General features: G+C 35.9%; 2 protein-coding genes across 2 annotated transcripts in view; both read left to right on the top strand.

Moving 5' to 3' along the window:
• The first annotated feature begins 431 nt into the window (after positions 1-431).
• Positions 432-8911, top strand: rab15 (RAB15, member RAS oncogene family). Its single transcript, XM_082148414.1, has 7 exons — positions 432-970; positions 6455-6515; positions 6596-6656; positions 6795-6872; positions 7220-7309; positions 7449-7514; positions 7682-8911. Exons 1-7 carry the CDS (start codon positions 847-849, stop codon positions 7838-7840), a joined length of 639 nt encoding a protein of 212 aa, XP_082004540.1. The 5' UTR covers positions 432-846; the 3' UTR covers positions 7841-8911.
• Positions 8912-9111: 200 nt separating this feature from the next.
• Positions 9112-13239, top strand: part of sipa1l1 (signal-induced proliferation-associated 1 like 1) — a 97095-nt gene continuing 92967 nt past the window's right edge. Inside the window, exon 1 of the mRNA XM_082147447.1 lies at positions 9112-9123. The gene's annotated coding sequence lies outside the window, so the exon portion shown is untranslated. The remainder of the gene's footprint in view (positions 9124-13239) is intronic.

The raw sequence follows: 13239 nt of genomic DNA, 5'->3' as shown, positions 1-13239 counted from the left end.
TTATTTTAATCCCTTAATTGTGTCCCAGTTTAGTGACCATGATTCAGCTCATATACAAAATACATATACTTAATATTTACATTAAACAATACTGAAAACATGTTTGCACGTTTTAACAAAATTCTACATATAAGCCAACTATGTCGAATGTGTCTCAAAAATAGACGGTTATCGGTTAAAGTGACTCAATAAGTACTCTGGTTGTTGATTTAATCCGAATCGTGAACGAATTGTTCAGCCCGGTTTTGTGAACCGATTCAGTTGATTCATCTAAACGGAATCGACTCTAAAGAACTATGAGGTCACAAATCGGGCATCGCCAATTATAACAAGCCACCATCCCCATGTAGATTTACTCCTTTGACGTGGTCAATATATTTTTTGTTGTAAACAGAAAAACGTATTCACTATGAATTTATGAAGGTCTGAAATGCTTATATTCCAGATTGAATGTTATGCCTCAATTTTATATTAGGTTGTAAACTATTATAAGCTAAATGTGTTTTATGAACGCAGTCTTGGTAGGCTATACAAAATTTAATCTAGGCAAATGTACTTATCAGTATCAAAAGCATAATGATGTGTGTGTGCCCGTTATCTCCACCCATTTCCTGAGGTGTGAAGGATGTCGGTGAAACGTACAGAGAGCATAGCTACTGTAGCCCACCGCACCCACCACAGACAGCAGCGTTATTCTGACTGATTTCTGCTTACATCAACTACTGCTTTATCTACACAGTCATTCGGCACGGACCGGTCGATGGAAAAAGCGAGAAGATGATACTTTGAAGAGGGTGGACATGGAAACCCGACGCTGAGTTCCTTTAATTGTGACCATAAGACACCATGGCCAAACAGTATGATGTGTTGTTTAGACTCCTGCTTCTCGGAGACTCCGGTGTCGGCAAAACCTGCTTATTATGCAGATTCACGGACAATGAATTTCATCCCTCTCACATTTCCACCATCGGTAAGAGTGTTACTTTCATGCATTCGTTGAAAGAGTTGCAGAACAAACAGCACATACCGAAAAGAAAACCCATAGCAGCGCAGGGCCATTATAGTCTATGAGCCGTGAAAAGAATGGCTTGAAAATTACACCACATAGTGAGATGCATTTACACAACCTATTCTAGTTCTTTCTGAAATGCTTGACTGTGTGTGTGTGTGTGTGTGTGTGTGTGTGTGTGTGGTCTTAAAATGTTGCATATTTACACTGCTGTCAAACCTATTGCCTAGTGTTTGCTTTAGATTGTCCTGAGATAGCCTAATAGAAATTCACTAAATCTAAATTAATCTAAATTCATACGTAGGTTGCATGAATGGCAGTGAAGACACAGAAAGTGCAGGTGTATGTAATTGCATATAATAGATTGATGCATAAATGTGTCCTGTCAGCCATTCCAACTCAAGTAAGTACTTTGTATTGATATGAAATGGAAATCAGGTTTAACTCAATTGTAAGTTTTCGTCTCATTTGTGAGAAATATGTAAAGGTTTTTATTGGAATCTCTAACGGCATTTTCTCTGAAAGGACTATTTTATCACAGCAAGCTTTTAAGCACCCCCAGTTTTAGGGATCATTTTTATTTTAGTTGATTAGATTTTATGAAAAACAAAATTTGGTTTTAAAATGGTATTTCATAAATCTTAAACAGTGAGTGCTTGGTTTAGTAGAACATTTTCCCAGCGTGTTGAAATTACATCCTGACAACATCTTATTTGAAGAGGATGAAGAGAGAGATTATTTTACTATAGTTTCCAGAAGTACATCATTTAATATTTTTCTCATATACATTTCTAATATGCATAAAGACACCATTCCCCCCCCCCCCCCCCCCCCACAGATTGTCATTAGAATACCCATTAATTTTGACCTCAAACCCATTCTGAATACATTTTAATTTAACATATTTTTCTCATTCATGCAAACTAATAGCCTACGTGATTCTTATAGTGTGTAGTATGTCTTTCCAAACCTTTATGACTTTCTTTTTGCTACCATGGAAACCGTGGAAGTAGTCATCTTGCAAAAAAATTGCTCTCTTCCATACATTGAATGTGAATGATGACCGCAATTATCCCAATACAATTATTCCATACTATTCATTGTATGGAAAAGAGTAGCTTGGACAGTTTGCTAAATATCTAATTTTGTGTTCCACAGAGGGAAGAAAGTCATATGGGTTTGGAATGACATGAGGGTGAGTAGATGATGACTGAACTGTTATTTTTGTGTGAACTGCCCCTTTAAGAGTCGTCTTCTTTTTTAACGACAGATGTTTGCTTCCGTATTGTGACGGACATTTGAGTGTAACAGATTTTAAAAAAAGAAAAGGTGTAGCGCTATACTTAATTTCATTCCAACTTTAAGAGCATTGGATCATCATTGCCACATTTAAAGGGAAAGTTCACCCAAAAATGAAAATATTATCATGATACAATGAATTCTACAAAAGATGTGAGGATGAGTAAAGTATGACAGAATTCACATTTTTATATCAACTATTCATTTTAATGAGGCATTTGAGGTGCCGAACCCATACCAACATTTTTATCCCTCAATTAAATCCCATGCTTCATTAGATGCGGAGTGAATGTCAGGCTGTTATTTTGCAAAAGTTCAGGGTATGCTCTGTTGTGTATAGCTCTCTCAGTGTTTCCCCGGGAGCAGAAAATATCAAGTGGCTTAATCTTGAAATTAGACATAATATTCATAACACCCTCTTATTCCTGATGACGATATCGCCCCATCAATAAGGAATCAGAAGCCCTGACTCATTCCTGCAGTCTGCTGTCTGTCCCGCCAGAGTTTATTTAATATTGTGGGATTGATCTCTTTTTGTTAAGTAGTGATGTGATACAGAACAATCTTTAACTGCTGGATAAAAGCTTTAGTCTGACTGGTCCTGAGAGATGGCTGGCTCCCGCCCTAAAATATGGTTCAATAAGCTCTAGTCCGCAGGGCTATGACCCATATATATTATGATACTCGGCTGTCAAGGATCTTAAGCGCTGTACTGGAATATTTTTCACGGTGGAAGAAATGTCTGTGTGGTCTGAAAGTTAATTTGAAGCATTAGCTTATGGTTCTTAGCAGTTATATATTTGCCTTGAGGGCAACATGCTGTTATGTTGAATTGTTCTTGCTATAGAAAGCAGAAGTTGATTGATTAGCTTGATAATAAACACAACAAGGAATGAGTTCCATTTCTATTTCAGTGGTTTATCTAGTCAATTGTATGCGATGCTGTCAGCACTAGAGAAATTGGACTTGTGTTTAAATTTGTACGTGCTAATCACCATAGCATTTCTGTCTGTTGTCTTGTTCAAATCATTTCCATTTCCAATTAGCCTCCGTCTCAGAAGTAATGTGTCAAAGAGATGATTTAATTGTTACAGCTCTGGCACATTATGACAAGTTTAATACTCATTACCGTCCGTCGCATGGCCATTAGATTGAACTTTGTCTGCTTTAATTTCTTGTGTTCAGAAACCTTATAATATAAAGTATTTGAGAGTACTTCACTACAATACTTAAAGGACAAGTTCGGTATTTTACACTTAAAGCCCTGTTTACAGATCGTATCTGATGAAATAGAATGGTTCAGATTAAAATTTGGACACATGCTCCTGTCCCGAGAATTTTAGGTTTATTTCGCTTTTGTGGACCTATTTTGCCAAACGCGTCACACCCGTGATTCTTCCGTTGAGAGCTTGAATAATAGACACTCCAGCCCAGTTGGTGGCGATAATGCACCTTTGCCAATTGCAAGCAAACCACGGGCATTTCATTGAATACACAGAAGAAGCAGAAGAAGAAGCGGCGGAGTAATACCGTAAAGGTGCTGCGGTCTCACAGCACGTCCTATTAAGTCAATGGAGTTGGACAAAAACTACGATAAAACCTGTTGGAATGCATCTTTTTCAGCGATTTTTGATGGAACATATCAGTGAACACCCCTGACCACTCGGTGAGTTTCACGTCTTTGTAAACGAAAGTTTAATGTGTTTTTAGGACGGAATCTTCCAGTGCATATAGACAACCATTGTGGGGGTGGTGGGGGAAAGCGAAATAAACCTAAAATTCTCGGGACAGCAGCATGTGTCCAAATTTTAATCTTAACCGTTCTATTTCATCAGATACGATCTGTAAACAGGGCTTTAAGTGTAAAATACCAAACTTGTCCTTTAAGTATTATTATTGGGAATCTGTACTTTACTTGAGTCCTGTTGAAACTGCTTTTTTACTCAGTTACATTTAAAAGGTAAAAACTATCACTGTAGATGGATGAATTTGAGTTGTTAACACGGTTCATGACTAGTCTTGACTATTACACTTTATTCAAATGTCAAATCACTGTAAAATCGTCTGCTGAAAATTTTAGCTGACAACATTAAGGTAACAGGTTTCAGGATATTGGTTTACTTAAATAAATTGTGATTTTTGACAGGTTTCTTTACAAAGTTTTTGCATCAAAAATACAAAAATGAGAAAATCTCTTGTTTTCAAAAGCTTAGAAAACGTAAGTACAATAAAACGTGGATACTTTTGCTTTTGCACCTGAAATTGTTATATAGACATACCGACATGTTAACAAAGAGACCTCTCTGGCTAATCATGTGATCCAACATGGCCGCTCCCATGAGAGGACCCGCTCTCTGTAAAACAAAACATCTTTTAATAGGCTACTGATAAAACTGCCGTCTTCATCTCATGTGAGTGCATAATTTTTGACATTTTCCAGATAAAATAATTAAATTTCTTTATGTTTTATGTTAATATTTAAGAAGAATGACAGTTAACTTGAGGTGAGGCAAAATTGTTGGTTTGGTTTCTCTTTTATTTTTGTTGTATTTCACAGCATTGTAGTTGAGCTCTTTCACTCTCCGTAATTCTGAAAGAGAGAAAGGTAGAGGCCGCTGTTTCATTATTTTCCTTTGCCCCAGGCCCACCAATTCAGTGGCTGTAGTGCTGACCTTTCTATGTCCCTGTTTGACAGCTCAGGGCACTAACACGACTTTATTTACTGCAGTTTGATAAAGCAAAGGCTATTAAACTCTGCAGATGGCATTAAACTGCTTTCAAAATGGCTTTATACTCATGTCTTATTTTAGTATTTCTTGTACTTGCTTTTTCCTGTGCATGGCATGCCATCTGGTTCCAGGCATTGCATTGAATCCTTTTAAATTGAAACAAGCTAGTAGCTAAAATAATGTTAGATATGAAGACATCTGTACAAGCTATCTTAATTGTCTATCCAACAAAGAAAGGAATTAATTGGTCCTTTTTTATTCACACTGCAGTCAGGGCATGTTAAAAATAGAAGAGACACACTACTGTTGTTTTGGAGTCATACATGTTCTTGAGAGTGGAAACAACTATTCCAGAAGCTGGAAGGTCTTGCAGTGGACCTTATTGACAGATTCTCTATTACTGCGTTTTTGCAGTTATTGCTGTTTTCTAAGAATTCTCAGCTTTACAAGAAGGGTGTTTTCTTTCAGGGCTCAACATCTTGTTATGATTTCACACCTTACAAGAGAGCATCATTTTCATGTTCACTTCATTTGTGTCTAAATAGATTGGATAAAGTATTAAACTCATCATTTTAATGATGGAAATCAAATCATATGAATTATTTTTTATCACAATATCATTGAACAGAGGGATACATTATAAATCATCTCACAACTATCATTTGAGCAGAAGTGGCCATTTTTGCTTCTAACAAGAATACATTTAACCTTGTAAATAGAAATATTCAAGGTGTCTCTTCATTATGTTTTTAATGTTTCAAACAAAACCATTTTTTTTTAGAATTATTATTATTTTAAAGTTTTAAAAGTTCATCAATTTATATATATTTTTTATATCCTTGTATCTCTAATATCACTTTACTTTCTTTTTGCCTTTTTAAAATCCCTTATAATATTACACTGGCAAAAGCCAGTTCTTGAATGACACCTTCCTCCAGGAAGTGAGATCATTTTGGTGAGAAAACAATAGCACAGGCATGAAGTATAAGCAATAGATTTTATTTTTATTTTTATTTTATTTTTTGTGCTGTTTTGTAGTATTTGTCTTGTCAACTGTTTGATAAAATTACAGAAATCTGTATAAAAAAAATAATAATCAAATATCAATAAGGTAACACCCCCATGTAAGCTGAATACTTATTTCCACTCTAAGTTCTGTCCTGTACATTTTCTTGCCATTTATGTAATAGGCGTAAACAAATATCTTAAATGCTTAAGCCTGACCTAAGTATATTTCTAAAAAAAACTAACCCACCAACAGAAGGAACAGACTCTCTCACCATTTCTGCTTATTCTTCAGTCACTCAGCTCTGATTTGAATTGTTCATTAAAATGAATGGTTCCATGAGAGCATTGATTGAGTGCTCATTTTATTTTAAAATATTCAAAATCATTATGAAATGTTTTCCTTTTCCAGGTGTTGATTTCAAAATGAAGACCTTAGAAATTGATGGCATTAAAGTACGAATACAAATATGGTAGGTTTTCTTTTCCTCTGATATAATATAACCGTGTTTGATCCATTGATTCAGCCAATCAGATGTCTTTGTGTCTGCAGGGACACAGCAGGTCAGGAGAGATATCAGACCATCACTAAGCAGTACTACAGAAGAGCACAGGTGACCTTCACACATGCACAAAGACGTCTCACTACTCATATTGTGACTTACTGAATGATTCAGATCTAATAGAGATGCCTATTGGTGTCCATTGTGTGATAATTCACTGATAAACGCGGATTGATTCTGTATCAACAGGGCATTTTTCTGGTGTATGACATCACAAGCGAGCGCTCGTTCCAGCACATCATGAAGTGGGCCAGTGATGTAGATGAGGTGAGGCTGTGGAGTTTAAATCATATCTTATTTATTTATTTATAGATTTAAAAAATAATAATATTAATACCTGTTTTGCCTTTTTTCATGTTACAATATATTATCATCTGAACATGTTTTGGACCCCACTATATGATTCATATTTTCTATTTAAAAACATTGCCACCATGTTTTCCCACAAGAGTGCAAAAGAAAACAGGATGAATTGTCACAAACTGTACTAAACCAATACTGGTTATTGATCTTACTCAAACCTGTGCACTCCTGTTAAATGAGTTTTATGTCTCGTATCATATTTATCTGTTCCGTTCATCTGCTTCTGTTGAATCTCTTCTGGTTCTGTCCAGTACGCCCCTGAGAAGGTGCAGAAGATACTTGTTGGGAACAAGTCTGATGAAGAACAGAAGAGACAAGTAGCTACAGAACAGGGAGATAAGGTAAATAAGTAATACTTCCCTCCTTTACACTGCATCTTTCATTCATACTGCCATTTATTCCACATTTACTCTTTTGTGTGATGACCTAATATTTCATATCTAAGTTTTAAGACATCTTAATCCTCTTTTTTTGCTCCAGCTTGCCAAGGCTTATGGAATGGACTTTTTTGAGACAAGTGCCTTTACCAACCACAACATTACAGAGGTACAGTGTTCCCCGCATGCTTTTTTCTTTTCAGGTTTTTGTTGTTGTTATTTTTAGATATTTGAAGAAGGGATAAACAAGTTGTTCATGCAACCATCTGATCATTTTGTTTGCATATTTTTATTGTCTACAGCTATTTAGGGTTAATATTTTTCCTTCCATTACAGTCTTTCACCCGATTGGCTGAATTAGTCTTGCAAGCCAATAAGAAGGATCTTGATTTGTTGGGAGGATCCATTAATGAGGAGTTAAATCTGGCTGTTTTGGAGGAGCAGGAGGGATTGTATAATGGTAGCGACGACACCAGTAAGTCCTGCTGGTGCTGAGGACGGGAAGTGACATTTTTCAGTTGATTTCCATATTTATGTTGCATTTACATTTTGAATATTTTTTCCGTTTAAAAAAAGACCTGCAACTGTACATTATTTAATTAGGCTCATTCAAGCCACACATTCAGAGTCACTCTTAAGTTATCTTATATATAAAGAACAGGTTGGTTTAAGTGTGAGGAAGGAGTATTTAACATGGTTTTGTGGCTGGAACGTCCATGTTAACATGTAATATTCATTCTTTTGTTATGCTATGGGACTTCATGTGAATATTTCCAGATCTGATTTGGCTTTCTATAAAATTCTCTTGAATGCACCTACTTGACCTTCATTGAATGCTCTTTCAAGGTAATACATTTATTCTTGAGTGATGAATTGATGAAGCTAGAGTTTCTCATGTCAGTGTAACAATATGCTTCTTTTCTGTAAAAACATTGTCACTAAACTTGCTGCTTATCAGTTCTGGTCCACTGTGATTGTAAATGAATGCAAGGGTTTTTATCTCATTAATCTGAGGTTATTGTACTAAAATATTATCATTTAATGTGGTATTTATGCCAATATTACATCAAGCTCTTTTTGTTATTAATAACTATTTAGCTGATTAGAATAGTTGGAATGTTTCAACTTTTACTCTATGAATTATTCTTGAAATGCTAAAGTTTAACTTTTATCACAGCGCACCGAACAATTGTTTTTATCAACGTCTCACCCATCCCAACTTGTATGAAATGTATGCAGAATGAACCGTTGTGATTCCCAGCATTAATGCTGGTGCGCGTCGCTGCAACGACATGGGTTGTATTGCTAATGATTCAATGTATATATTACACTATTGAAGCATTTATATGTGCAAGTGGTATTGTACTAATGTTGATTTAAATGAACTCTTGAATAATGCTGATATGTTTACCTGTGCTATCTGAGAACTTGTTTCATGAAATATGTCCACAAAACAATTAGAGAAATTGAAATACGTATGTGGTTATTTATTAAACTGTAATATTGTGATTCTGTTTAGGGGGGTCAAATATTTACGAATAAACATTTAATTATGAAAAGGTTGTTTTTTTTTATTGAAATTGTGGTGCTAAATTACATTGGATGTATAGACAATAATAGTGTGATTTCAGGATTTTGGAGATCTTAACAAATCTCCGTAAGTGCAACACCACAAGTCAACACTAGGAGGCAGTTGTGCAAAGCTTAAATCCATTCACGGAAATGTATTTGCGCATGGTGAAACACACACTGGGGGGGAACAACTGGGGAAGAAGAATGTGTTTGTGTTTTTATGTAATGCTCAGAACTGATAGATCATCCTTCAGCAGTTGTAAAGTATTTTGATAATGAAGTCAGTTCTTTTGCGCAATTTTATCAAGGTCAGGATGTTTTCTTTTAGAGCAGATGTGCATGCCGTGTTAAGTGTCCTTCAAAAATACTAACAAAATATTCTGCTTGTACATCTTTGTAGCAAATCAGATCTCTCCATACGCAGCTGGATTAAGTCTGGACAGAGAGAGCACTGATTTAATTAGCAAATTTCATGCCATGTGCTCATGTTTGCAAGCAAGTCATACACATGTACATGCAATGATACAATTGCAAATATATTACTAAATAAAATTATCTCAAATGTAAACATAACTACATTCCAAACACTTTCTTCTGTGTGAAAACAAAAGATGATGTATTGGTAAGACTTTTAAATATGTTTAACATTAGTTAACCATATTAGTAACTAACAATGAAAAATCATTTTAAAGCTTTTTAGAAGTTTTACTAATAGATTGTTAAAATCAAAGTTGTATTTTTTTATATTATTGAATATTATGGACGTGAGCTAACATATACTAACAATGAACATGTTTATTGATTAAGATTAATAAATAAAATGAATTGTTCATTGTTAATTAATGCATTAACCAAAGTCAAAACCAAGTTACGTTGTCTGTACTGTATCTTCTATTGTGTTATAAGAAAGAAAGTCATACAGGTTCGGAACAACATGAGGGTAAATAATGACATGCATAATTTTCAATACATCACATACACATCTATTTACAAAATGAGAGGATTTCTTCATTAATAATGTTGGAGTGCTGAGTCTGTTTGGCACACATATGCACATGTGAATGTTCTCATATTCTTGATTTGCCTAACTCTGGTACTTGCCATTTATACAATGTGCATTGCCTGCAGAGGACGCATTTGTAAGGCTATTTAGTAAATCTATTTAGGTGTCACAGTGTGTTCTCCCAGATGACTCCATGTGTCATCTCCAAGAGAGTGCCAAGTGGAAGAGCTCTAGCTGCATGAGGGACACAAACACATGATGAAGTATAAAAAAATGAAGGACTAACTTGGATAACATATGATGGTTATCATGTAAGAACTGCCAAAGTCGGGAGATTACATGAGGACACATTTGGCTCACATTTTTTGCTTTAATCCTGCTATTGTCATTAGTCTCACTTTTGAGTTAAACAAGATTTAATCTTTTTTTCCTCATCTCTATTGTCAACATTCAGAGTTTTGGAATCCGGGATCAAGCTGATTACGAAAGAGGAGAAAAACAGCCCTCAGCTCCGTTCAGTTTTCCTTTCCTAGATAATCCTGTCATGCCAGAACCAAACACTTCCATGCAATTGGCTCATTTAATCATTGATTTGCTCATAACAAAAACTTGCATTGAGTGAAATCAACCAATGTGTCCTTAGGATAGAGACGAAAGGAGAGAGAGAGAGAAACGAGATGTGCTTTAGTATTATTTTTGGGGTGCGTACGCATGCAGCGGGGGCGTTTGGTGAGGAAAGGGGGGGTCCAGCTTCAGGACACTTCTGCTAAGCACTGTGTTGTCATCCTCCCACCTCGCCACACTGTGCTTTCACACCAGAGTGAGTCACGCTGGCTCTCTGAGCTCTGGAGGTGCGCAATGTGGAATGCTAAGCACCCTGAGAGAACTTCACAGAATTCAGACTCTTTCTACTCTGGCTTCTCATGTCTCCTTTGTACCTGCTTGGAGATGTTGAAAAATGCTGAGAGAAAGCTGCATGATCTTTGTTTCCATATGCAGAACTAAATGTACATTTGGTTTACCTTACTGTTTTAGGCTGATTACTATCAATTAATCTATCTATCTATCAGTCCATCCGTCTAACACACACATACACACACACATTTAATTGATATAATATTCTGTATATATATATATATACATACAGACGTGCTCAGAATTAATCATACCCCTGGTAAATATGACCAAAAATGGCTGTAAAAAATAAATCTGCATCGTTTATCCTTTTGATCTTTCATTTAAAAAATTGGCATAAATCTAACCTTTCATTGAAGTAAAAGAATTGAAAGTGGGGGGGAAATCACATTATGAAATAAATGTTTTTCTCCAAAACACGTTGGCCACAATTATTGATACCCCTAGAATGTATTATGAATAAAATATCTCTGAAGTATATTCCCATTCATTTTTACCTCTTTTTTTTTTTTTTTAGCACACCAGGGTGACTAGGAACATGAAATTGTCCAGCTATGACTTCTTGTTTCACAGGAGTTCAAATATGAGGAAACACAAAGGCCAAATTCCCTTAATCATCCATCACAATGAGTAAAACCAAAGAATATAGTTCTGATGTGCAGCAAAAGATTGTTGAGCTTCACAAAATAGAAAGTGGCTGTAAGAAAACAGCTAAAGAATTGACCATCAGGGCAATAATTAAGAAGTTATAATCAACTAAAGATGTTACGAATCTGCCAGGAAGAGGACGTGTGTCTATATTGTCTTAATGGACGGTGAGGATGAAAGTTTGAGTGGCCAAAGACTCTTCAATAATCACAGATGGAGAATTGCAGAGATTAGTTGAGTCTTGGGGGTCAGAAAGCCTATTTAAAAAAAAATCAAACAACCCCTACATCCCCACATGTTGTTTTCGGGAGGTTTTTAACTTCTCGCTCATCCATAAACAAACTCCAGTATATTCAGTTGTCAGACATGACTGGACCTTCAGACGGCACAGGGTTCTGTGGTCAGATGAAACTAAAAAAATAGCTTTTGGCAGCAAACACGCTAGATGTGTTTGGTGCACACAAGGATAAAAAGTACCCCATGTGTACAATTTAATATACCATTGGATCTTTAATGCTATGGGCATATTTTTCTGCTGGAGGTCCTGGACTTCTTATTCAGATACATGGCATCGTGGATTCTATCAAATATCAACAGATTAAAAATCTAAACCTGACGCCTTCTGCTAGAAATCTTATAATGGGCCGTGGTTGGATCTTCCATCAGGACAACGATCCAAAACAAACATCAAAATCAACACAAAAATGTGTTAGGGAGCACAAAATGAAGCTTCTGCCATGACCATCCCAGTTCCCTGACCTGATGAGTGGAGTGAACTGAAGAGAAGAAGCGCCAACATGGATCTGGGAATCTGAAGGATCTGGAGAGATTCTGTATGGAGGAATGGTCTCTGATCTATTGTCAGGTGTTCTCCAAACTCATCAGGCACAAAAGGAGATTGCAAAAAGGTATTTAATAAAAGGGGATCAATAATTGTGGCCAACGTGTTTTGGAGAAAAACATTTATTTCATAATGTGATTTCCCCCCCACTTTCAATTCTTTTACTTAAATGAAAGGTTCGATTTTTGCCAATTTTTTTAATGAAAGATCAAAAGGATAAACTATGCAGATTTATTTTTTACAGCCATTTTTGATCATATTTACCAGGGGTATGATTAATTCTGAGCACGACTGTATGTGTGTGTGTGTGTGTGTGTGTGTGTGTGTGTGTGTAATTTTCATATTATTTATTATGAAAATGTATTTATTTCGACATAATCTGAACATATTATAGGAGTAATTTGTGAAGCAGTCAGGGAAGGACCTTAGGATATTGATTCAGGCAGCAAGAAAAACATTCAGCATGCGTATCTCCACTTTCATACCACACACTGTATTATGTGCACTGCGCACCTATGAAAAGATAATTATGATTTCTTAATGAGATTGCATTCATCAACTTGCATTAGGACTTATTAATGCTTCTCTGAGGGAAATACTAATAAAGTCTTGGAAAGCATAGTGAACATAACTGACTGCCATTAATCTCTCTCTGCGGGCATTTGGTAATTACTTTGCTGATTCCATCAATATAACAACAAAAATATGAACAATAACAACATGGGCTATAGCTTAATTGTATGCTAAATTATGTTAATCACTTAGTGCATCAGCCATTTTGAAGGCCTCACATGCTCTCTGCTCTGTTCTTCTCATTGGGCCACACAAAGACCCTGTGTGCTCAGCAACAACTTGTCACCTTTCTGCATGTCATTCTGTATTAGTGTATCTGCATCGCTTGAGTGGAACTAAATG

This window comes from Leuciscus leuciscus, assembly GCF_965113295.1.
Source record: "Leuciscus leuciscus genome assembly, chromosome: 19".
In the NCBI taxonomy this organism is placed as follows: Eukaryota; Metazoa; Chordata; class Actinopteri; order Cypriniformes; family Leuciscidae; genus Leuciscus; species Leuciscus leuciscus.
This window is presented reverse-complemented; position numbering and strand designations above follow the sequence as displayed.

Excerpts from the sequence above, each read along its gene's own strand:
- rab15 (XM_082148414.1), top strand. The coding sequence starts at position 847 with ATGGCCAAACAGTATGATGTGTTGTTTAGACTCCTGCTTCTCGGAGAC. Across the intron at positions 971-6,454 it reads CTCTCACATTTCCACCATCG|GTGTTGATTTCAAAATGAAG; the intron begins GTAAGAGTGTTA and ends TTCCTTTTCCAG. Across the intron at positions 6,516-6,595 it reads AAAGTACGAATACAAATATG|GGACACAGCAGGTCAGGAGA; the intron begins GTAGGTTTTCTT and ends TTGTGTCTGCAG.